The sequence below is a fragment of the Lycorma delicatula genome, chromosome 1 (genome assembly GCF_047948215.1).
Source record: "Lycorma delicatula isolate Av1 chromosome 1, ASM4794821v1, whole genome shotgun sequence".
NCBI lineage: Eukaryota > Metazoa > Arthropoda > Insecta > Hemiptera > Fulgoridae > Lycorma > Lycorma delicatula.
In genome coordinates, this window is record NC_134455.1 from 398,359,467 (window position 1) to 398,387,371 (window position 27,905).

The 27,905-nt window shown below is 33.8% G+C and overlaps 1 protein-coding gene across 2 annotated transcripts in view; it reads left to right on the plus strand.

Annotated features, from left to right (window-relative positions):
* The window catches only part of LOC142317398 (uncharacterized), a 74,754-nt gene that overhangs the window by 28,792 nt on the left and 18,057 nt on the right, over positions 1 to 27,905 (plus strand). For both annotated transcript variants that reach the window (XR_012754730.1, XM_075353938.1), the window contains exon 7: positions 11,252 to 22,648. Coding sequence is in view for 1 of the 2 variants with exons in the window: in XM_075353938.1 (XP_075210053.1) it covers positions 11,252 to 22,648 (11,397 nt within the window). In the remaining variant the exon portion in view is untranslated. The remainder of the gene's footprint in view (positions 1 to 11,251; positions 22,649 to 27,905) is intronic.

The window sequence follows — 27,905 nt, forward strand, 5'->3', positions numbered from 1 at the left end:
CATTTGATTTCTAAATCTTTGTAGCTTCATAATTCGTTAGAATTACAATATTATTAGATTATCTTCTCATGCCTGATTCTTGACACAATTTCAATAAAAGTGGTGAACTTAATAACTTTTCATTTAGTCGCTTTGGAAATAAAAATTCAATACATTTTGTAAAGATGCATTAATGAGTATCGTAATGTGTAGGCAATTATGACTTTTTTCATCTAATGAAATAAAAAACTCGCTAACTTCCTAATGTGCAACGTTGACAGAAAGTTTGTACCTTCTTACTATCAGAAGCACACGCGTGAAAACTCAAATGTCCTACGGAATACACTGATAGACAAAAAAAAAATCTTTTTAATGTTTCTATAAGTAAGATAACCATTGCTTTTTTTGCGTACATTACAGATCTGTAAATAGAATTTTTCTATCACCCTTTCTTTTAAATAAATTACACTTAAAAAAAAATTAAGGGAAAATATAGTTAAAATCTGTAAAATTTATAATTTTGCATCGTCATACCTGTGTTAGAATGATTTTGCTGATTCTTATCTTTTATAAATAGCCTCAGGCACATCCTGAATTAATGTCCAACAGTAATCAGCTAGCATGTTAGTATACCTTTATAGCAGCTTTCCATCACTGAAACGTCTTGGTGGTAACATTTGGGTTCATCACATATATCTCCGAGGTTGTCTGGGAAAAAATCCAGATGTGAGTGGAGGAAATGTATTTTCAAAGCCATTTCACATCCTGTAGCTCTGAAGTAAGAAGTTAATTAACAATATCGTAGTAATTGTCGGATTTTTGTTTGCTAAGACAATTTTTGCAAACGTCTAAATGAAGCCCAAGCTGCACTTCCTGCATTATTTAACATAGTTATATGCGTCATCTTTGACTGACTTTTTTATTTGAGGACCAACAAATATTCCTTCTTTAATTTTTCCTTCGCTTACATTTGGAAATTTGTGCCTATGTACAAAAATCTAGGACTATCCTAACATTTTTCATTAGTCCTAGCTGGATATGGAGAGGTGGTAAAAATATTTTTTTTGGGTTCAACTAAGGGCTCGTGAATAATATTTTTCCCATTTGCAGTTAAGTTGTCTCATTTTTTCCATTCTTTGGTAACATAATTTATCCCTAGCTCGGCTGTCCCATTTGCAAAGAAAGCACATGTATTTAGTATAGCCTAACTGCATGCCTAACAAAATAGCTATAACTTTGAAATCGTCACACATGTTCCAGCTATGTTTTTTATAATTTTTTTTTTCAAGAACGTCTTTCATCACATCGTATGTCTCTTTCAAATTAATACCATAAGCGATTGATATCGAAGGATATTTGTTACCGTTGTGTAGTAGAACCACTTTTAAACTACCCTTGGACAAATCTATGAAAAGGCGCCAGTTTTGAGTTTTCAGCATCAAAAAATACATTAAAATCATATATCGCATGTTAGGAAACAAAAATTATGTTCATGAGTGATATTTATAAGGAAGGCTATACAAGTTTGATATGGAATCTCTTGTATCTGCTGAAAAAGAGAAAAGACTAGTTGTTTGGGCAGATGCAGAAGATATGTTAGAAATGGTGGTAGAAAAAGGCACTTGATCGGCAGTGTCAACATCAAAATCGTGGTAAATGGTGGTCAAGAGTTTTTCAAAATTTGGTTCTCTGTGTTTCCAAAAGATTCTTCATTACAGATATACGTATTCAAAAGGTGGAACAACAGGTCCTAAGTGTGATAACATGCGTCAACAGATTGATTTCACTGTGCATGTTCCTTCATATAAAAGAAACCTGCAATAACATTCAACTGCTGTTCAAATTGACAAACACTAAACATTTCACTCAAGTTTGTATCAGATTTCAAGATTCTGATCATGATCATGGTCAGCAAACAACAGCAATATTTCTTTGCCGTTATTCCTTCATTACATCAAGTGTAATATAGTTGATGTTTCTAATAATAATAATGATGTAAAAACTTATGGAGATTTTCACAAGGAACTATAAGCTGTTTTGTTCCATGGGCAAAATAAAAATGTCACTAAACTCTGCTGCAGCACTGTTAATCCACTGTTATTTGACGAGCACGATAGCATTTACATTATTCAGGAATGCATTATTCCCAAACTTCATATTTTACTAGGGTATGTAAATAATTTGTTTCGGAATAGTTTGTTTCCTCTTCTTCTAAGCTGTGAAAAGGGTTTGTTATGGTCTCCAAAGTTAAAGCTTGTTCCCCACTCTAAACATTATCAGGGAGACATTTTTGAAGGAAATTCTTGTGGAGTATTGCTGAAAGAAGCCAACAGAGTTTTCAGTCGTGAGATCTGTGGTGACTTTGGACCTTTAAGATTAGTGCCATATGTTTCAGCATTCAAAGAAATGGACAAAATTGTGAGCACTTATTTTTCTATGAAGAAAGATAGTGAACGCAGAAAAGAACTATGCAAAGCATTTAAAGCTACAGGTTTCTCAATCCTTAAAATTCCATGTTGACATTCAGCCATATGATCTAGATCATATGGCTGAATGTTTGAAATTTTTGGACAGTGCTGGAACAAGCTGGACACTGGTCCAGCAAGCAGTATATTCTTGCTTCTGGGTAGTCGAGATGTCCCGTCCTAGGAGAGCTGCCCTTGCCCTTCCAGGCCCTAACCAACTAGGTTCCAGGCATGCTTTTCCATGTCCTTACCCTCAACACGCCCTCTCATACCATCAGGGTCCTCTGTGCCATCATCGGAAGTATCTGAATTCTCCCGCTCTTGGGTGTGGGCGAACCAAGGTGTCCTAGGCAAGGAGACTGCCTGCCTGGCCCTAGACGACGCCACTTTTCGTCTCGACTTTATTTTTGAAATCTCTTCCCATATAATTTTTTTTACCCTAATGTCTCCCGCTCTCTTTGGTGCCATAATACCTCCTTTCCTCTGGGACACTGGTCTGAGCAAGCAGTAGAGTCTGTCTGTGGAAAATTATTGGAGTAAGTTTAAAATAAATCTGACGCATCTGATTCAAAGAGATTAAAAAAAGCTGTGGTTCAGTTTTCTTCACAGAATATTTAAATAAATATTTGTTTTTATTGCGTGTGTTTATTATGGTACAAATAAATTCTTCATATGTTATTTTTATTTAATTACTTTAATTAGTAGCAAAATTGTATTTCTGCTGAGCAGAGCAGCTTTAGTTGTTTGGGCAAAAACAATTTGTTTAGTTAATATAAAAAAAAAATAAATATATTTATTAGTAAGATAAATTATTTTGTAAATTTAAAGAACTTGATCAACCTAGGTACAGAATAATAAATAAAGTAGGATGACATTTATCTTATTTTATCATATATAAAAAACGTTTTTGCAAATTTCTCGCATCCTCAGTTGTCATCCATTTTTTTAAATTGTCTAAGTCAAATTATATATTACACATAAACAGTATCATTTTTTTTAATAAAATGCAATAAAAATTTTATTAAATTTGTTTTAAATGCAAATTATAAAAATCAATAATTTAAAGTTAAAAATTAAAATGAAATGTTTTTTAATATTTAAAGGATGTTCCCTATCCCCGTTACTTTAATCTTTACATAAAGCTAGCAGTTAATAAGGTTAAAGAATGATTTAGATCCAGAGTAACAGTATAAGGTGAAAAAATAAAGATACTACAATTTGCTGATGATATAGTAATTCTAGCCAAGAGTTTATATGATTTAGAAGAAACAATGAAACGGCATGGATGAAGTCCTCTGCAAGAACTACCGCATGAAAATAAATAAGAACAAAATGAAAGTAATGAAGATGTAAAAATAGGGACAGAAAAGATGACGGAGGTAGAAGAAGTTTGTTATTTGAGAAGTAGAATTACTAAAGATGGATGAAGCAGGAGCGATATAAAATGCTGATAGCACAGCCAAGACGAGTCTTCAGTCAGAAATATAATTTGTTTACGTGAAAAATTAATTTAAATGTCAGGAAAACATTTTTTAAAGTATATGTTTGGAGCATAGATTATATGAAAGTGAAACTTGGATGATCAGAGTACCTGAGAAGAAAAGATTGGACGCTTTTGAAATGTGGTGCTATAGTAGAATGTTAAAAATCAGACGGGTGGATAAAGTGACAAATGAAAAGATGTTGTGGCAAATAGATGAAGAAAGAAGTATTTGGAAAAATATAGTTAAAAGAAAAGACAAAGACTTATAGGCCACAGCAACCTGAAATAGTCGCTTTAATTTTGTAGGGTGAGGTAGGGGGAAAAAATTGTGCAAGCGGGCTACATTTGGAATATGTAAAATAAATTGTTAGGGATGTAGGATGTAGGGGGTATACTGAAATGAAACGACTGGCACTAGATAGGAAATTTTGGAGAGCTGCATCAAACCAGTCAAATGACTGAAGACAAAAAAAAAAAACATTAAAAATAAAAAATTAAAATAAATAATAAATAAATAGTTAAAGTAGAATAAATATGTATTTGGTCTAGTATTGTAACATTGGCTAGCCAGACCACACGTATATTTATTCTATTTTAACTTAATTATTTATTTTTATTTTAATACTTTTATTAATTGACATCATATTTTTATATATGTAATTTTTAATTTTTGGATTTTAAATGTTAAAAAATATTTAATTTTAGTTTCAATTTTTAACTTTAAATTATTGATTTTTATAATTTGCATTTAAAAAAAATTAACTAAGTTTTTTTGTATTTTATAAAATAAAAAAAATTTTTATTTTCTTGATAATGTTTGTGTAATATGTAATTTGACGTAACGATTTTTAAAAAAATGTATTACAACTGAGAATGCAAGAAATTCGCAAAAAAATATTTTTGTATATATGATAAAATAAGGTAAGTGTCATCCTACTTTATTTATTGTTCTGTACTTAAATTGATCAAGTTTTTTTAAATTTATGTACTTGTACAGAGGAATATGATTCTCAAAAAAATTGTTATATATATTTTCATATAGACAATTATCATGTATAGACAATTATTACCGATAGGATTTTAATTCTAACAGATTTTAAAGCTGTGTAAATGCACAAATCGAACACTACTTTCTGTTTTCTTCCAAATTTTTGTTAAACTTATCATCACGTCTTAAAATGCATTTAATTTAAAATTAAATTTATAATTTATAAATTTATTTTTCTTTTTAAAAATAATTAGTATTTAATGAAGCTGTAGATGAAAACTTGATTGTCATTAAATCTTAAATGAATGTACAAATTACTTTTATCTTTTAAATAATAGAAAAACAAAAAAATGAATTTCTAAAAATATTTTCATCAGATCTGAGCCAGGACTCGAAAACCGTCAAGTATGTTAAATTACAAGTTTTTTTTTTGGAAACCTCTGTTATATTTTATTGCAATTGAAGAAAATAAATTCAATTTCTTGAAATGCTACAACATTCCTGATTTCTGTTTTCTGTATCTTGAAGAGCCTTTTTTCCCTTCCTCCTAGGATCGGCATCCTGCTCCGATAGCATTACTCAGTCCTAGAGGTGCCATAACCTCAAACCTCCCGGGCGACCATGTTGAGCTCGGTTATGTCGTTCCCAGCACGTGGCAGGCCCCCTAGAGGGCCTCCACCCGGGACTCCGGTCTTTTCTCCCATTCTGTGGACCCCATTCACTCATCGAATTGGGATGCAGGAGCATTACCACCCCTCCAGAACGGGGCCGTCTGCCTATCTGTAATCTACCCCAAATCGCAATCATCTTCCTCCTCTGTGAATTTACGACGCATTATTCTACTCACCATAGCGCTTATTACTGTAGAAATTCCTTTTGAGTTTTGAAGCTGTTTGGAAATAGCAACAGTGCTCCATTATTCAGTGTGAGATTTGTATAAAAAATGCATAATAAACTACTAAGAAAATATGTGGTCACATTTAAATAGATTTCCAAAAAGCCTATGACTCCATAAGTAGGATTTCCTTAATATTCGTGCTAAAAGAACTTAAAGTAATGAGTCTGTCATAGCCACACTGTCTAACACCTGTAACAAAGTAAAACTCGCAGATGAGATTTCTGAATCGTTTAAAATCATACTTGAGTCAGATAAGGAGAAGGGCTTTCACTATTGCTTTTAAACGGTACTCTATAAAAAGTAATCAGACAATGGAACCAGAGACTGAATGAAAACAGCAAAATCAAAATAGGTTTAAAATGTACTTGCCTTTCCTTTGCGGATGATATCACTCTGCTGGGAAGAAGCTGAAATGCAAATCTGGGAATTGCCAACCCAAGTCGCCAAGATCAGATTGAAAATTTACCTAGAAAAATCCAAAATAATGTTCAACATAAAAGATGCACCACAGAACCTTTCAACAGACAACCACAAGATTGAAAAAGTGCACCTGTTGAAGTATGTAGGAGAATGGAAAAAACGCATCCAAAAAAAAATTGGTGGAAAACAAAATGCAGAAGATGGAACTAGAATTCTAACTTGCCAAAAAATCTCTTTCTTTTTGGTGTTTCTGACGAAAAGGTCTCTTTCCTGGAAGTCCAAACTAAGTCACTATTGTAATAAAACCAAAAGTTCTGTATGCAGCAGAAATGCGAACACTAAATGGCAAAGGACGAATTGAAAAATTAAAAAAGAAAGAAAAATCCTTGGACTGAAATTCCAAAACGATAAAACATAATTTATAACAAACAAAAAAATTATAAATTGATGACCTTTGAAAAATTAAGAAACTCTCCGACATGATAAGGAAAAAATCTGCTTCAACTGCCACATCAAAAGATCAAAATAAAATGACTGATTAAAGAGAAACAGATTTTAGTCTTCATGTCCAAGAAAAAATTGGAAATTAAAGATCAAAAGAAAAACCATGAAAATAAAAAAACAAGAGACAAACGTGAAAGAACTAAGGATCAATGAAAGTAACATCACTGATAAACAAAAGATCATGATACTGAAAAACAATTTTCAAGAAAAATTCTCAGAGCCGTCAGGGGATCAAGATGTTGTTAGAATGGAGGAAAGCCACCTTAGAAAAAAATATTGGAAGAAGAGAAAAGAATAACAGAATTGGAAATAACTTTATGTAACATACCATTAAATGAGTGAATACAAATAACTTGATCTAATCTACCATTAGAGAGGTGAATTAAAAAGAAACAAAAAAACCAGAAAGAATTTGTAAGTACTTATGATTAGAATGGTGCAAATCAATTTTCTTCAGTTAGTTGCAAGAAAAGAGTGATTAGTTACTTTTACAGGATAGAAAACACAGTATCATAAACTTAATATTTTTATAAGTCGTGACCCTTTGGTGGCCAAAATTGTGAGACCATATATGGACCATTTTTTTTCTATGACCTGCCATTTTTCCAGCACACTTTAATCACATCGCTATAGAACTCATGATGGCATGATGCCCTTCCAATCTCTCTAAATACACAGCATAACTAACCTTCCTGGGTGTCAGTGTGGTGGACTTTCCCACAGATATGTGGAGCTTCTCCTTGCTTTGATCATGATCTTTTTCGCACATTGTTGTTGTAGGTTATCCACTTTTCATCAGTCATGCAACTGCTTCAGAAGCCGGCTTGATTTCTTTACGTTTCAGTATAGATTTGCAGATAGAAATTCGATAGAATAAATTTTTTTGAATCTGGTCACGTGACACCCAAACTTTGAAGTTCTTTTTGTAGCCAACTTTCTCCAGTTGGTTTAACACTGTTTGGTGATGGATGTTAAGGTCATTGAAGATGTCGTGACTGCTTACATGCCAGTCTTACTTGATTTTTGGGAGAGTAGTATGCTTTTTAGACTACTTATTACATGTGAAAATTATGAAAGGTCTGTATTTTTCCATTATTTTTATCTGTTTAGCAATTCCTTGATTTATAGTTGAATTTCAGAAGCTTATTGAGTTAATAAGTTATGTTGAAGATGAACTGTTTTTTTGTCATTAGTCAATAAAAAATGCCAATATGTGAACCATCGTTCTTAATGTTCATTACTACAGGAATCAATTTTATTGGATGTGCTTTGGTCGTTGGTTTTTTATTTCACACCTTCATAATTCCAGGTGATATGAAATCTTCTGGGTATGAGCGATACTATTTACTGTCTTGACCAGGTCGCATTAAAAATTAATTTACTTCAATATTTTTCTTGTAAAATTTATAGTAGATACTTTATTGTTTTTTTTATTTTAAAAATGATTGATTTGTTATCAAATAGTTAAAAATGTAAATCTCCTTTAATTTTGTTTTATATATTGAATTTTCATTATCAATAATTATAACCAAGCGTAAAAAAGTAAATGAATGAATATTTATGTGAAAAATTAACCAAACATCTATGTGAAAAATACTGGTTTACAAACGAAGTGCACTTTATTTACAAAGTAGGATCAGATGTTATTGTAAAAAAAAAAAAAACATTAACATGTAAGTAACTTTTACATAGATGTACTGACTAATGTCAAAAGAGGAGGAAAGCAAATAACAAAATCACTGTTGACTCTGATATTTCAACAGAATTTTATATATATACACGAGGTGTGTGAGAAAAGTAATGAGTCTGACTTTTTACTTACCAAAGTTTTTATTTTTTTCAAACAACAATATTATCCCCTTCAAAGTAGTTCCTTTGGGCAGCTATACACCAGCAGAGTCGTTCCCACCCCTGGTAGCAGCGCTGGAAGGCTTCAACTGGTAGGGCTTTTAACTGGTTGGTCACAATCTTTTAATTGTTCTCCATAGTTCCAAAATGATGTCCTTTTAAGACATGTTTCAATTTCGGGGAAAGGTAAAAGTCGCGAGAACTCAAATCAGGTGAATAGGGAGGTTGAGGAATTGTAGGAATGCGTTTTGACAGCAAAAATTCCCTGATGGAAATGGCCGTGTGACACGGGGCATTTCCATGATGAAGCATCCACTTGTCTGCACTGTCTGGTCTCACGCGAATCACTCTTTTCCTGAGCATTTCAAGGACACCTTTGTAAAATACTTGGTTGACAGTTTGTCTGGAGGAACAAATTCTTTATGCACGATACCCATACTGTCAAAAAAGCAAATTAGCATGGTTTTGATCTTTGATTTGCTCATTCGACATTTTTTCGGAGTGTGCCACTCTTTGCTTTGCCGCTTTGTTTCAGGATCGTACTCAAATATCCAGGATTCATCATGTGTGATCACACAATTGAAGAATTCTTTGTCATTGTCAATCCTCTCAAGATCAACGCACGTGTTTCTTTGATCTTCCTTCCGTTCCGTTGTGTGGTTTTTCGGCACCAATATTGCACAAACCTCTTTCGCTTGTCCAAATCGTCTGTCAAAATTTGACGTACGGTGAAAGTGTTTAAATTTAACTGTTCACTCATCATCCTTATCGTTAAACAACGGTCTGATCTCACAAGAACAACCCTCACACGCTCAACGTTTTCTTCAGATTTTAAAGTTGAAGGTCTCCCTGAGCGAGGTTGATCTTCTCAGCCTTCCCAAAAATGATTTGTGCCAGCAGAAAACTTGTGCTCTTGATAAGCAATGTTCCCCATAGGCCTGTTTCAATTTTTCAAAGTTCACACTTGCGGATTCCCCAAGTTTAACACAAAACTTGATTGCCCAACGTTGCTCTAAATTCAGATGCTCCATTTTCATAACACAAAACAAAAACACAACTTCACTGATGGTTCTGTCAAAAATAATGTGTTGGCTGAACGGAGTTGAAACTTGTACTGAGCATGTGGAAGGGATAAACAAACCGGTCTAGCACAGACCGGTAGACACAGTGTTGCCAGATTGCTCGCAGTGTTACCAATCATTACTTTTCTCACACACCTTGTGTGTGTATGTGTGTATATATATATGCATCCTTCATCTGTACTTTATAAAAGTTACTGCTAATGGAATATTAGCCATGATTAACAATTTGTTATATGTATTTGTGTTTGTCAAGTATAATCCGGTTTTAACCTATTATTAGGAATAAGGTATTGCTTACAATATATTGTTTAACGTTCCTGTTCTCATTTCTGTATTTTTTTATTGACAAGGTCAATAATTTTCATGATTTCTTTCCGATTTGTATTTCACATTGATTGTTGTATAGTTATCATATTACGCGGTTGATGTTGAGTATAGTTTATTGTTATTAAAGTGGTTGATTTTATTAGGAATTTACATAATAATGTTCAATTGTGTTTGAATGGGCACAAAATTCAGGCGTCTTTCTGAAAAATAGGACAAGTTAAGGTACTATAGGAAGCAGTGGTAATTATAAAGTTAGTTTTTGGAAGAGGACGTGGCTAGAGGGTTATTTGTCTTCTGTTCTAACATTTGATTAAATTTTGTACAGGTGAGTTTTTCAAGTACCATTAGTTGGAATTGTACTATTATATGAGATATGCGCTGTTTAATCGAGGTATCAAATCACAGAGTGTCTGTGGAAATAGACAAATCTTGTTTCAGTTGTTGGAAATTCTTAAGCTGGATCCATCTACTATAGTGTAGGTATTTGGTAGTATTTGCTGGTAGGATAAGGAATATTTTCTGTATGCCGATGAAATGATGTTTTGTTGAATGTGATTCATGAATATATTGAAACTTACACTAATATTGTGTTTTGGATTTGTGGAGAGTGTATGGTAGGATTGGGTTTGAATTTACAGCGTAAAATGATTGACCATGCATAACATTTCATTGATCTGGTATGAGGTGCTCTTAATCAGATCAACAAATAGTGGTGGGCAGTACAGAAATCAGAGGGAATGTGGCACTAGGAGATAATTGTTACGTTCGTACTTTAGTTTTTTTGGCAGAAGCAGCACTACTGTGGGAATATGTTCAAACAAATTATTAGAATATCATGGCATTTTGGCTACCAGCATAATGAATTTTTTGAAGAGCAAATCGACATTCTGGTAGCCTTACGCGACCAAAGTGGGTAATTCTATTTTTTTTTTTAGATTATTTTATTAGTTTACATTTCATGTAACTGATGAATGTCTTGAACTAATGCTCGTAGATGTGAACTTTGACAATTTCATAAGAACGTTAAGAGTAATTGTGAAATTAAGAGGAATAGGGTTCAAGGGATTTAAAAGAAAAGACCTAGAAAATCTTCTATTGTGTTATTTAGTACATTTTCTGTATAACATCATTACTGGAGTTTTATGAAATTAAGCGCTATTTTGATTAGATTACTGGATGGATATTGCAAAATTTTTGTGTTTCTTTCTTTTAATGTGTATGTGTGTTTTATATATTGTATTTATATTTATTTCACAGCCCGCTGCCTCTGTTTTTGAAGATACACTTGTAGAGAATTATGATGATGATGATGATCCGAAACTAGAACAACAACCTGTAGGTGAAAAGAATCATCACCTGCATGATTATAATGAAGATTTATGCTCTGCTGAAACTCAGAACATTGACGGCTCGTATGAATTTATTGATGAAACTGCTACGTACATTGGTGTTCCTCCTCATAACTCTAACAAAAATTCTGAAGCAAAACCTAAACAAAATAGTGTCCAACCATTGATTATTGAACAGTCTATTAATGAGTCTAATAACTGTGAAAACAGTTTTAATGACAAAGCCAGAATTTCAGATGTGATTCAAATTGATACCTCTGCAGAAAGTGAAACGTGTATTCGTAAATCAGAGAATAGTGTAGAAAATGAAAGTATAACTAAAATGAAAGATGACATGTATAATGATTCTGATTCTTTTCATTTATTTTTAGAAGGAACACAAATCATGGAAAGCTCTGTTGATTCTAATGCCAATGATTTTGTCGATTGTAGTATTACACCCATTAATGGTAGTATTGAAAAGCCTAATCATAATGCGAGTAGTGAAGATGCAGACAAGAAAAAGAGAGATAAGGAAACAAAGACTTCTTCAAATTTAGGTAATTGCACGAAAGAAAATATTGAATCTAAAAATAAAAGTCTTAACCGCATTGATAAGACAGTTCTATCTTGTGATAAAATGGAAGTTACACATGTTTTAACATCGCAATTGATTACTGATCAAACAAATTTTCAGAACATTACTATGGATATAACAAAAGAAAATGTGACAGAAGAGGTTGAAGATAAAGAAAGTAATCTAAAAGTGGGTAGTACATGTAGCGTTGCTGGATTACAAATTAATGCATCTTCAGATGATATCGAAGGTTTAACATCATCGTCTAATATATCTGAAACAAACAGTAAAATAACTGAACAAAAGAGTTGCCTAGCTTCTGAAAAATATATAGATTCTAATCCGTCTAAGCCAGTATCTGTCGTTACTTCTGTAAATCGCATTTCAGAAGGTGGAGAAGCAGAAATTCTTAATTCAGAAACTGAAAAAATTCATTGTAAAACCATGCGTGCACCTCTTGAGTGTAACGATATTGAAACAGAACATTCGAATGAAATTGAAACTAATCATGATTTGAGCCGCCTTACCGCTGGGAAACTTAACAAAATAGAAAAACAGAAGCAGATAGAAGTCTGTGACATTAAAAGTGAAAAAAATACTGAAAATTCAAATTTTAATGACCTTCAGTCAAAACTTACATCGAGCAAAAAATTAAAAAAGAGTTGTGAAATCAAAGATCAGTCATATGATAGCGATACAGATGAAGATATTGATTTTCTTGTCGCTCAAAAAATCGGTAATACCAAGACATCTCTGTGTAAAAGGATACCATTAGATGATACTGACAATACAGTCGTACAAAATAATGCCGCAACTTCAAGCTCTGAAAAATTGAAAAGCGGTTCTGAAATTGCAGTCCAGTCAGATGCTAATGATGTAGACAGTGATGTTAATTTACTTTCTACTCAAAAAATCAATAAAGCAGGAGTAATTTCAAGCAAAGGGTCTCAATTTCATGACGCTGTTAATATAGAGGCAAATAACCCTAAACCATCAGCTTCTTCTACCTTGGGCAGAGATATAAAAAAGAGTTCTGAAGTAGGTGAACAGTCAGATGATAGTGATACAGACGAAGATATTGGTAATTTTGCTGCTCAAAAAATCACTACTAGCAAGACATCTCAGTGTAAAAGGACACCATTAGATGACGCTGGAAATACAAATATGCAAAACAGCAGTAAAATCTCAGCCTCAATATCTAATAGAAGATTTAAAAGTGGTTCTGAAGTTACAATACAATCGGATAGTGATACAGACGATGATATTTGTCTTCTTCCTACTCAAAAAATCAGTAATGCAGGTGTAGTTTCATGTGAAAGGATGCCATTATGTGATACTGATGATGCAGATTTGAATGGATCTAAACCGTCAGTTTGTACCTCAGACAGAGAATTAATAAAAAGTTCTGATATAGTAGATCAGTCAGATGGCAGTGATACAGATGAAGATATTGGTCTTCTAGCCACTCAAAAAATCACAACTACTGAGACATCTCAGTGTAAAAGAATCCCAATATATGATACTGATGATGCAGAATTGAATGGATCTAAACCGTCAGTTTGTACCTCGGGCATAGAAATAAATAAGAGTTCTGAAATAGTAGATCAGTCAGATGGTAGTGATACAGATGAAGATATTGGTTTTTTAGCCACTCAAAAAATCACTGCTACTGAGACATCTCAGTGTAAAAGGGTACCATTAGATGATACTGCAAATACCAATATCCAAAACAGCATAGAAACCCCAGCCTCATTATCAAGTAGAAAATTAAAAAGTGGTTCTGAAATTGCGGTTCAGTCAGATAGTGATCCAGACGAAGATATTAGTCTTCTTGCTACGCAAGAATTCAATATTGCAGAAGTAGTTACATGCAAAAGGATCCCATTACAGGATACTAGTAATACAGAAGTGAATGTCTCTAAACAGTCAGCTTCTACGTTAGGCAGAAAATTAAAAAAGAGTTCGGATATAGTAAAGCAGTCATCAGATGGTAGCGATACAGATGAAGATATTGGTGTTTTAGCCACTCAAAAACTCACTACCACCAAGACATCTCAGTGTAAAAGGGTACCATTAGATGATACTGCAAATACCAATATCCAAAAGAGCACAGAAGCCTCGGTCTCATTATCTAGTAGAAAATTTAAAAGTAGTTCTGAAATTGCGGTTCAGTCAGATAGTGATCCAGACGAAGATATTAGTCTTCTTGCTACGCAAGAATTCAATATTGCAGAAGTAGTTACGTGCAAAAAGATCCCATCGCAGGATACTGGTAGTACAGAACTGAATATCTCTAAACCGTCAGCTTCTACGTTAGGCAGAGAATTAAAAAAGAGTTGTGATATAGTAAAGCAGTCATCAGATGGTAGCGATACAGATGAAGATATTGGTGTTTTAGCCACTCAAAAACTCACTACCACCAAGACATCTCAGTGTAAAAGGGTACCATTAGATGATACTACAAATACCAATATCCAAAACAGCACAGAAACCTCGGTCTCATTATCTAGTAGAAAATTTAAAAGTAGTTCTGAAATTGAAGTTCAGTCAGATAGTGATACAGACGAAGATATTAATCTTCTTGCTACTGAAGAAATCAATATTGCAGAAGTAGTTACGTGCAAAAGGATCCCATTACCGGATACTAGTAATACAGAAGTGAATGTCTCTAAACAGTCAGCTTCTACGTTAGGCAGAAAATTAAAAAAGAGTTCGGATATAGTAAAGCAGTCATCAGATGGTAGCGATACAGATGAAGATATTGGTGTTTTAGCCACTCAAAAAATCACTGCTACTGAGACATCTCAGTGTAAAAGGGTACCATTAGATGATACTGCAAATACCAATATCCAAAACAGCATAGAAACCCCAGCCTCATTATCAAGTAGAAAATTAAAAAGTGGTTCTGAAATTGCGGTTCAGTCAGATAGTGATCCAGATGAAGATATTAGTCTTCTTGCTACGCAAGAATTCAATATTGCAGAAGTAGTTACGTGCAAAAGGATCCCATTGCAGGATACTGGTAGTACAGAACTGAATATCTCTAAACCGTCAGCTTCTACGTTAGGCAGAGAATTAAAAAAGAGTTGTGATATAGTAAAGCAGTCATCAGATGGTAGCGATACAGATGAAGATATTGGTGTTTTAGCCACTCAAAAACTCACTACCACCAAGACATCTCAGTGTAAAAGGGTACCATTAGATGATACTGCAAATACCAATATCCAAAAGAGCACAGAAGCCTCGGTCTCATTATCTAGTAGAAAATTTAAAAGTAGTTCTAAAATTGATGTTCAGTCAGATAGTGATACAGACGAAGATATTAATCTTCTTGCTACTGAAGAAACCAATATTGCAGAAGTAGTTACGTGCAAAAGGATCCCATTACCGGATACTAGTAATACAGAAGTGAATTCTAAACAGTCAGCTTCTACGTTAGGCAGAAAATTAAAAAAGAGTTTGGATATAGTAAAGCAGTCATCAGATGGTAGCGATACAGATGAAGATATTGGTGTTTTAGCCACTCAAAAACTCACTACCACCAAGACATCTCAGTGTAAAAGGGTACCATTAGATGATACTGCAAATACCAATATCCAAAACAGCACAGAAACCTCAGTCTCATTATCTAGTAGAAAATTTAAAAGTAATTCTGATATTGAAGTTCAATCTGATAGCAATACCGATGAATATATTAACCTTCTTTCCATTGAAAAAATACCTACTACTGAAACATCTCATTGTATACCAATAGATGATTCTGTAAATACAAACATACAAAACACAGCTGAAACTTCAGTCTTGGCATCTGATAAAAAATTAAAACGTAATTCTGAAATTGCAAATCAATCAGGTAGTAGCGATACTGATGAAGAAATTGATCTTAATGCTACTCAAAAGATCACTACTAATGCAACATCTGTTTGTAGAAGGATCCCAATAGATGATACCATAAATAAAACGTTACAAGACATTAATGTATCTTTATCTAATACCCCAGGAAAAAATTTAAGAGAATATCATAAAATCACAAATCATCTAGAAAAAAGTGTAAATAATGAATATAATGATCTTCCAACCCAAAAAATTTCTACTGGAATACCTCAATGCAAAAGGATCGTGATAGATGATAGTGTGAAAATAAATATACAAAATAGTGCCAAATCTTGCACAGCATCTGTGTCAAGAAAAAAATTAAAAATAAGTTCTGGAAGAGTAGTTCAATCAGATGATAGCGATACAGATGAAGATATTAGATCACTTGCTACCCAGAAAATCACTACTACTGAGTCATCTCTCTGTAAAAGGATGCCAATTGATGAAACTGAAACTGTTAATACTCAATTTGAAAGCGCTGAATTTCCTACTTTTCAATCTTGCAAAAAATCAAAGTGTTCTGAGATTGTAGTTCAGAGTGATGGTAATGAATTGGATGAAGTTAACAGTACAATTTCCACTCAAAAAATTACTATTGCATCATCTCTGTGTGAAAGGATGGAATTTGATGGTAATGTGAATACAAAAGTAGGTAACTTTGCTCCTGTTTCTGCATCTAGCAATAAATTAAACAGGAGTTGTGAAATCGCAGATCGGTCTGATGGTACTGAAACTGATGGTCATTTTCCTGCTACAAATAATGTCACTACTAATGAAAAGAAAATTTGTAATATTGAAAAATGTGGGGAGAGAAAAACAGATGGATTTGCTGTTTCCAATTTGTCTGAGACTCCTGTTTCTAGTAGCAGATTTAATGAGCACCCAGAAAACTCACCGCTGGCAATCGATTGTAAAACTGACAATATTGATGAAGGTATTGTTAACTGTTCTACCCAAAAACGTATCTGTTCTAAAACTAAGGCGTGTAAGCAGATACCAATTGATGATAATTTTATCAGCTCTAAATCGGATATTATTAAAGCTGAAACTTCTGTCTCCAATACACCTGCTACTATCGTTACCGATGACCTAAGTGTTTCTAAAAAAGGTTGTAGTGTTGAGTGTAATGATGGTATAAAACGTTTTGATAATCAGAAGAGCACTGTTTCAGATACTACAGTCGACTCACTGCCTGATCAGGAAAATCATCAAAGCCATATCTCTGAAAACAATGGAAAAGATGTATCAGTGTTAACAGATTCTGCAAACTCAAATATAAATGCAAAAAATCAAACTGTCAGATTAAACACCAAATTTGTACGAGTCAATAAATCTTCTAGTGAATTGAAACTTGATGAGTTGTCTGTCAATTATGATCGATCTCATAATGTAACTGAAAACACTGATAAATCAAATTCTAGAAAAGAGATTAATGCTACAGAACAGGTAGACGCAGAGTTTGATGAATCACGAAGTGGTGATGCATTGCCATTGTTATCATCGGTAAAATGTGAAGGTCCCAGTAGTCAATCACAAACTTATCCATTATCAAATGGTTCCTATACAGATCAAGATGAAGCACACAGTATTTTAAAAGTGGAAGATCCATTAATTAAGGAGGAGGTAAATGCATTTTCATCTTTCATTTCTTCTACTGATGTTTGTAGAGATTTAGTTGAAACTGTATGTGAAAACAGCTGTGATAATGACAAAATGGATTGTTTAGTTGAAATAAACACCCGTCTAAAATCTGAAAAACAAAATAATTCTAACCCGTCTAGTAATTCAGTTAACAAAGATTCTTCACATATAGAAATAGAAGAAAGGAGAAATTCTGAAAGTAGTGAGGTAGACTGTGGTTCTTCTGACCAATCATTCTCTACTGGTATTACATTGTATCGAAACTCCTTTCCTACCATAGATGAAGATGAAATAGAAAATGATAATTATTTGCAGGAAGTTGGTGCACTTATAGAAGATAAAAATCCATTGATTGCAACATCTCCTGGAAGATTGAAAAGAAAACGTACGCCGACGCAAAAAGTTAAAGATATGTCGGACAAATCTCAGAGCAAATATAGTTGTGATTTAAGAAATATTGATAAAGCGAAAAACCGTGAAACTGGAATAATCTCTACCAGCGACACATCATTGAAAAGAACAAACGCTAAAAAAATGGCTCGTAAAAAAACAGATATAGAGAAAAGTAACTTGAAAGAACAGGCAGAAACTTTTCTAAGCGAGATTGATAGCAAAGATCCTAAAATCAGTAATGATACAAAATGTAGAAATAAACCGATGACGTTATTTGTAAATAAAACTAACAGAAACAGAACAAAATCGAATACAAAGTTAAATGAATTATCTGTTAAAAAGAAATCTGTAAAAAGTATTAATAATGAAGTGAAAGAGTGCGCCTCTTTAATTAATCCAGATATTTTTAAAGTAGTAACTTCTGTAGTTGAGGCAGTTCATGAAGAACATAATGAAAACAAATCAAAATCGATAAAAAGTAAACAACATATGGCAAGCGAAGAAGAAAATAAATCGATTTTACCTGCAAAGAGAAATGAGAAAACTATTCATTCTAATGACCTGTTGTCTGTTGAAGAATGTGTTCCTCAAACGTGTGGAATTTCGACTGGAATTAGAAAAAAAGAATTAGAAATACAACTTGGAAATAATGTTGATGTTAGTGATGTCAAAATAAACTCTGAAAAGAAGATTAAGAAAAAAGTAAAAGTAGGTGTACATCTCACTTCTACAGAATCGAATGAAAATTTAACATCAGGTAAAATATCCGAAGCTGCTGAACAGGTATTTTTAAATACTGTTCAAAATTCAATAGAATCCAGAAAAACTAGAAGCTGGCAGAAAAAATACAAAACAGATAATGTTCATTGTAATACAACTCTTTCGGATATTTCTGAGTCCAGTTTAGCTCAGTCAGTAGTTAAAAGTAATATCGATAAAAAACTGAAAGCCTGTGAAAATGATTCTTGCGAGGATAAGATCAAATTTCAAAGGAAGGATTCTGTTAAACTCTCTGAATTCACGGTAAAACTTCAGGAATGCAGCACTGCTTCTGCGGGTAATAAAACAGCAGTAGTTAAAGTCCCAGTGGTAAATATATCTGACTCTGTAGGCATAGATTTTGAGATGGGTTCAGAGCAGAATGAAATGGATGTTCAATTTACAGAAACCTCAAACACCCGGAAAGAGAAAAGGAATAAACAAAACTCTCTTGCAGAATTAGCATCTGAGGGTGATGTTCAATCATCTAGCTCATTGGTAGATAAAGTTAACAGTAGTTCAACCAAATTGGACCGTGATAATTCAGGCGAGAGCACAAAAACAAGAAAACAAGTTCTTAGCGATAGTATTACGGGTGAGATGATATCAAAAAAACAAAAGCCAAGTTCAGATATTATTGAGGGGAAAAATTCAAATGAAATAGATAATGATAGCACATCTGAGCGTATAAAAACAAGAAAACAAACGCTGAGTGATGATATAGTGGATGAAGAAAAGGTAATTGAAGTTCATAGTGGCTGTATTACTGGTGGAATGAAAACAAGAAAACAAAAGCTGAATTCAGACAATACTGAAGTAAAAAATTCGGTTGAAACAAATAGCGATAGTACATTTGAGTGTAGCAAAACAAAAAAACAAAAACTAAGCGATAAAGAAGAAAAACTGAGTGAACTTCATAGCAGTGGTATCTCAGGTGGGATGATAACAAGAAAACAAAAGCCGAGCTCAGATATAACTGAGGTAAAAAATTCAGTTGAAATAGATAATGATAGCACATCTGAGTGTATAAAAAAACAAACATTGAGTGAAGATGTAGTTGAAGAAGAAAAACTGAGTGAAGTTCGTAGCAGTGGTATTACAGGCGGGATGAAAACAAGAAAGCAAAAGCTGAATTCAGACACAACTGAAGTAAAAAATTCGGTTAAAACAAGTAGTGATATTTCATCTGAGTGTAGCAAAACAAAGAAACAAAAACTGAGTGATGATATAGTTAAAGAAGAAAAACTTAGTGAAGTTCATAGCGGTAGTATTACAGGTGGGATGAAAACAAGGAAACAAAAGCAGAGTTCAGATACAACTGAGGTAAAAAATTCAGTTGAAAATGATAATGACAGCACATTTGAGGTTATCAGACCAAAAAAACAAAAACTGAGTGATGATGATATAGTTAAAGATGAAAAAGTGAATAAAGTTTATAGTGTTAATGTTACAGGCCGGATGAAAACAAGGAAACAAAAGCAGATCTCAGATTCAACCGATGTAAAAAATCCAGTTGAAGTAAATAACGATAGAACATCTGAGTGTATAAAAAAACATACGTCGAGTGGTGATATAATCGAAGAAGAAAAACTGAGTGAAGTTCAAGGAAGTAGTATTACTGGTGGGATGAAAACAAGAAAAGAAAAGCCGAATTCAGGCACAACTGAAGTAAAAAATTTGGTTGAAACAAATAGCGATAGCACATCTGATTATAGCAAAACAAAAAAACAAAAACTGAGTGATGATGTAGTTAAAGAAGAAAAATTGAGTGAAATTCATAATGATGATATTACAGATATGATGAAAACAAGGAAACAAAAGCCAAGTTCAGATACAGCTCAGGTAAAAGTTTCAGTTGAAATAGAAAATGATAGTACATCTGAGTGTATAAAAAAACAGACATTGAGCGGTGATATAGTTGAAGAAGAAAAACTGGTTGAAGTTCAAAGAAGTGGTATTACAGGTGGGATGAAAACAAGAAAACAAAAGCTGAATTCAGACGTAGCTAACGTAGAAAATTTGGTTGAAACAAATAGCGATAGTATATCTGAGTGTATCAAAACAAAAAAACAGAAACTGAGTGATGATATAGTTAAAGAAGAAAAACTGAATAAAGTTCGTAGCAGTAGTATTACAGGCAGGATGAAAACAAGAAAACTGAAGCTGAGTTCAGATACAACCGAGGGAAGAAATTCACTTGAAGTAGATAGTGATAATGCATCTGATTTTATCAAAACTAAAAAACAGAAGTTGAATGCAGGAAAAGAAAATGCGAATAAAGTTGAAATAAGTAATAATATGGATGATGTGAAAACACAAGAAAAAAAATTGAATTGTGATCTTACAGATGGAAAAATTACAAATGAAGAAGATATTGTAAACTCTGGTAGGAATATAAAAACGAGAAAACAAAAGATCAGTGCTTTCTCAGCCGAAGAAAAAGGTTCAGCTATGTCTAGTAACGTCGATATTACAGATGTGACTGTTAGAAATAGTAAACAAATGCAAAATGCTAATTCAGATGAAGAAAAATCTATCTGCATAGTTAATAAAGGTGATTTTACTGATGGGATTGTAAAAGCAGGGGAACAAAAAGTGACGGCTGATGACGTAACTGAAGAAAAAAATGTGTGTGAAATTGGTAATTGTAGTTCTAGTAGGAGTACAAAAACAAGGAACCAAAGTCGTAGTAATGACTCTACAGATCGAAATGTGAGACCTAGTAAGAGAAAAAAAAGTTTTGATTTAAGTAAAGAAATCGTTACTAATATAACGTCTGATTCAGCTGAAGAACAAAATGCAAGTGAAACTGACAGCAATAGCTCTGGTATGAGTATGAAAACAAGAAAACAAAACCAGAATGCTTCTGTTACTGAAGGAAAAATTACTGATAAATCAATTGATTATATTAGATATAGTAATACAAGAAAAAGAAAACAAAAACCAACACCTGTTGTATCTGATGAAAAAATTCTAATTTCCACAGATTCTGTAGAAAAAGAACATAAAAATAAAAAACCGTGTTTAAAAACTGGTACACTAGATGTTTTCAGTGGAACTGATACAGATAAAAGCAGTACCTTCGACCAGAATGCACAGAATTCATCGATAAACAATGATGGTCAAAAGAGTTACAGGAATAAGAAAATTGTAAGCGGTAACAAGATAAAATTAGATGTACAGAATAATATGGTACAAGTAGAAATTCCTGCCGAAGAAAAGAGTGAAACTGTGATCGATTCAGAAGGTCAGGAACTTGAAAATTTCAGAAAAAAATTTGATGAGAAAATAGTCAAAGAAAAATCTTTGGATTCTGATAAAAACAACATTCGAAAGAGTCCTAGGCATAAGAAAATTTTAGATATTAACAAAGATCAACAATATAATATACCAAATGACTATAATGTATTACAGTTAGAAAACAACCAGTCTGTTAATGAAGAAATAGATTTTTATCATAAAAGTCCAAAAAGACGAGCACGTTCTGCTGCAGTTTCTTCAAATTTTGCATTGAAGAGAAACCAGAAAAAAATTGAGGTTAACAAAGTTATTATAAGCCCGGAAAATATTGATCCAGTCGATAATGTTGCATTAACCTCAGAAGGAGTACTAAATGAAAAGATGGATCTTGTTCATGCTATTTCAAAGAATACTGATGAAAATTCCAAACGTAAATATACACGTAAAACATCCAAACTTTCTTTAAATACTCTTCAGATTTTAAAAAAGGATGATTCTTCCATGAGCATTTCTTCTGTAGGAATTGATGATTTGATAGATTCTTACAGTATTAGTAATTCAGAACAGAATAATAGCACCATTACTTCTACTGATTCTTCAACATCAAGCAAATCGGTTAGGAGAATGAAAAGTAATAAAAATGTGAATAAGCTAGAAAATAAAAAAAATTCAGATGTAAACAGCAGTAGTGATAATTCAGAAATTATTGTTAAAAAATATGTAAGACGGTCAAGAACTAATAAAGAATGTACTGGAAGTGGTGATGAAGATGTTACAACAGCTTCTGAAACTCTTACACCAAGAAATTCAGTAACTCGAAGTAGCCTAACTCCATCATCAGTATGTAATAAAAAACATATCTACTTTTTAATAATGCAGGTGTACAAAATAGAATATCAGGGTTTAAAACTATTTAATATTTATTATTTTTGACTTACAGTAATGAATCAAATAAAATGAAAGAGTAACTCTTACACTTTTTTCGTAAAAGTATTTGGAGGGAACACCTCTTTTCAAACTGCACACATTCAGTCGATAGGAGAGTTCGTTCTGTACTTTAACTAGCATAACTGGACTAGTAGAAGTGACAGCTGTTTCAGTCTGACGCCTCAAATTGAGTAGATAATGGGGACACTTACACAGATGCTTTATAATTAACATTGTACATGCTAACTTTTCCGTTAAGATGAAATGTTGACTCATCATTAAACACAATACAATCAACAAACATTAAAATCATGAATCAGCATTCACAGCATAGTTGATACGGTTCAAAGCACCCCCCAAGGCAACCGGTCCTTGCCGTTTAACAAAACAGTGACCCCGGAGTGTCATGGCAACATCTCTGCCCACCCTAGCTATCCTCCTTCTGGGGCTTTCCCATCGGAGAAACTCTCCCCAACTTCACTAGGACACACCAACCTTCCTCTTCCGGATAGCCAATAGCCCTTTTTCTAAGGAGCTAGCCATCCCGCCCCTACTCTAACAGTTCCAGATGTGACCCACTCATACCTTTCTTCTTTGTGTCATGATTGGGGAGTCCCGACCAACCCTGACTCTTGAATATGGGCGGACCCGAACACCCTAAGCAAAAAGACTACCTCCCTGGCCTTGCACATCGCCATACTTTGACCCTTTTATTTTTAAATTATAACATTCCATTACACATGCATGAGTGCACCTCACCCTACTTCTTCTATTAAAAGAAATCCCCTTGATCATGTCATCATCAAGCATCGCATGGCCGTTACTTCCTCCTAGCAAGCATTCCTCATCACATCCTGTTCCTAGCCTCATAGAGCTGCCTCCCTAAGTCTGCTCTCCTCTTCCATTGTGCCCTGAATTCTGCCGACAATTTTCTCTACAGCATTCTATTCCCTCCTGCCTAGGATCATGTACCACATGATGTTATCTGGCGTGAGCCATGCCAGTCCCATCTGTACCCTGATGTGATACCACCAAGCACATCCAACCCCATAGGGGAAGTTGCCTAGTGACATTCCGGTCGCCACATCACCCTCCCCTATATCTAGCTCTGATGGGCTTTAACAGGAGTCGTCTATCGCCCTCTGACTTTTTACATCTCATAGTAATAAGCCTGGCGTCGTTGGGATGCAACCGATGTAATTCCCTTGATAGACATTTACGTTGGTGATTTATTAACTCAGCTTTTGCCTTTGCTGTAGGCCTCATCTGGACATCTTCCCACAAAGCACGGTTAAAAATCATATGCTCTGGTGTGTCTACTAGCGTACAATATCCACACCCTGGGGAGGCTCTTCTTCCGAACCAATGTAAGTAAGCCATGAAGTTCCTGTGGCCAGAGAGGAACTGGGTAACCCACCTTCCCCATATTCTCTTTGAATCCATGGCCCAATCCTGAGGATTAGTCTCTTCGTCCAGGGGCTTGTAGTGGTGGCTTCCCACCACCTGGTGTGCCACTCCTCCAGTAGAATTCCACATGTCTCAGCCTTTGTCATCCCCTCGTACCTTCTCATAAGCTGTGTTGCCCTCAGACGAATCGAGGGGACCCTGCTGATGACATCTACCGCATCGCCTGAAATCGTACGATACGCAGAGGCCACCTTGATCGCTGCCTTGCTCTGGAGTGAGGAGAGCAGCCTCTCATTCCTCGCTTTCTCCAGTGCCCACACTGACACCGCATATAGCAGAACCGAGGTGGCGATTGAGAGGATGAGCTGTCTCTTCCTGACCCGGAGTCCCTGCTTCTTACTCATTAGTCTTGTAAGAGCATCAAGGGTCCTTCTTGCTTTGCCAGCCTCCGTAAGATGGTGAATAAAGAGGCCTGACTTGTCCAACCACATGCCGAGGTATTTAACATTCGTCGACGTGCAAACTCATGTATCCTTGACCGTTATTTCCAACTCCCTGATTCGCCTATGGCCAACCATCGCTACAAACGGTACTGATACCTATGTGTTTCCTTAAAAAAACATATTTCACACGAGCATCACTAGTTCGTAGCCAGTCTTCCTAGACAGATTTTTTTTAGGATTATGTAGGAAAGACTATCTTCCGACACATAACCCTCAATCATCCCATTCTACACAGGCATCAGATTGTTTCAAACTGATACTGCCAGTGATGAATGTTGTCACTTGAAGGATCGTAATTAAACTTTGTATGGAATGCACGTAATGCAACTAGAGGTTCACACATAGCAAGTTGCAAACTACACATGGATCTCCATTCAGGAGTCACCTTCTTTGCTAGTGGCATTGCCAAATTGAAAGATTGGGAATAAACACAGACACCTCATCCAAGAGGTATACCTCTCATATTAAAACCCTGATATTCGTTTTTGCACACCCAGTGTAAATTATTAGCTCATTAAAATTATTTTGTGTTGCTAATGTTTTATTTTTTTCTAATTGGGGGCCTAGAGAAGAGGAAATATACTGAAAATTAAATAACAGTTGATGGCAGAGAAATTGAATGATATATTTTATCAGAGCAGAAATGATGCACTCAAGTTTGAAGGCATAAAAAACAAAATATCCACCTGATCTCAAACAAATTGTATCAAAATTCACGTAATTTTATTCTATTTTTAATAATTTTGAACTTTTACATTTTATTAATTTTTTAGTTTTCTGTTGCATAAATTTGATCGTTTTATCATTAAAGTAATAAATATCGATATGCAGTAATTTTTATAGAATGTAGCCCATTCTGTTAAATTATCATCCTTTCATTTTCAAATCTGTACCTTTTAACCATTCAGCAGTTATTCAGTATGTAGAACCATTTTATTTTTGAAACTAGACTACATATAAACATGTGTCCATATTAGTGAAATCTGCTTTTTCGGGCTTCCTGTATTTGCAATTTCATAATTTGCGGTGTAATATTTTGCAATGTCTTTTCTATATTCATGGCTAAAATTTTCCGTATTCACGTACATAACATTATGTAGTGACATTAAAAAATAAAAATGGTAAAAGATTTAATGGAGCAGGTAGAGTATGAACTTGAAGAGGTAGAAGATACGATCTCTGGAAAAGAGTTAAATGTCAAAGCGCTTACCAAAGGCATTAAACTATTCCATGATCTTATCCAGTTTGTTTTATAGATGCTGATCCATCTTTGAATAGAAGCTTACTCTTTAAGTACAAAATTGAAGATGCCATGCAAGAATACACAGAAGTTCACACGGATTTAAAAACAAGAGTGAGGAGGCAAGGAAAAATTACAAATTTTTGTAAATGCAATCAAAAATACTGTAGGTTGGATTTGTAAATTTCCTTTACTTTAGTTTTAGTGTACATAGTACTGTAGTGCTGTTTTCTTGACTTTTTAAGGCGATTACAGAGTACGATTTGAACATATGATACCATTTTCTAACGCAGTACAATTAGCTTAACAAGTTGGGCATCAAAAGTCTTAACTAGAATTCTGTACAGAAGACTGAGAGGAAAGTGGAAGAAGTGTTAGGAGAAGACCTATTTGGTTTTAGTAAAAGTATAGGGGGACAAGGGAAGCAATTTTAGCATTCAGATTAATAGTAGAAGGAAGATTAAAGAAAAACAAACCAACATACTTGACATTTACAGACCTAGAAAAAAGAAATTTGATAAAGTAGACTGGAATAAAATGTTCAGCATTTTAAAAAAATTAGGGTTCAAGTATAGAGATAGAAGGACAATTGCTAACATTTACAGGAACCAAACAGCAACAGTAATAATTGAAGACCATAAGAAAGAAGCCGTAATAAGAAAAAGGACAAGGATGTTCCTGGTACTTTTTAATCTTTACATACAACTAACAGTTCATGATGTTAAAGGAACAATTTAAATCCGGAGTAACACTGCAAAGTGAAAAGATAAAGATGTTAAGATTTGCTGATGATATCAAACAGCAACAGTAATAGTTGAAGAACATAAGAAAGAAGTCTTAATAAAAAAGGGACTCTGACAAGGATGTTCCCTATCACAGTTACTTTTTAATCTTTACATAGAACGAGTAAGTAGTTAATGATGTTAAAGAACAGTTTAGATCAGGAATAATTATACAAGGTAAAAATATAAAGATGATACGATCTGCTGATGGTATAGTAATTCTAGCTGAGAGTAAAAAAGATTTAGAAGAAACAATGAACGGCATGGATGAAGTCCTACGCAAGAACTACCGCATGAAAATAAACAAGAACAAAACAAAAGTAATGAATTGTAGTAGAAATAATGAATATGCACCACTGAATGTAAAAATAGGAAGAGAAAAGATTATGGAGGAAGAAGAATTTTGTTATTTGGGAAGTAGAATTAATAAAGATGGACGAAACAGGAGTGATAAAATGCCGAATAGCATAGGCGAAATGAGCCTTCAGTCAGAAATATAATTTTTTTACATCAAAAATTAATTTAAACGGAAAGGATTTTTGAAAGTATATGTTTAGAGCGTAGCTTTATATAGAAGTAAACTCGAACGATCAGATTACCTGAGAAGAAAAGATTAGAAGCTTTTGAAATGTGGTGCTATAGGAGAATGTTAAAAATCAGACTGATGGATAAAGTGATAAATGAAGAGGTGTTGTGGCAAATTGATGAAGAAAGAAGAATTTGGAAAAATATAGTTTAAAGAAGAGACAGACTTATAGGCCACATATAAGGCATCCTGGAATAGAGTCACTTTAATATTGGAGGGACAGGTAGAAGGAAAAGATTGTGAAGGTAGGCAACGTTTGGAATATGTAAAGCAAATTGTTACGGTATATGAAAATGAAACTAGCAGCACTAGATAGGGAATCTTTGAGAGCTGCATCAAACCAGTCATATCTGAAGACAAAAAAAGAAGAAAAATGCTGTACATACTGTATGTACTGTAGTGAGTTTTTAAACAGTTTGGTAAGTGCTTACAAGTAAATTAGAAAATATCCTTTATTTTGTTAAATATTTTTGTATAGTGTACCTATGTACTGTACTAAACCAGTATTTATAATCAATATTGCTGCCTGTATTTCATCAATAACATTGCGTTAAGTAAGTTCACATGTTTTTTTTTTTTTTTTCATTTTTCATAGAACCCCTAACCATTCTTCCTTAAATGAGTATTATATCCATTCTGTATTTGCGGCATT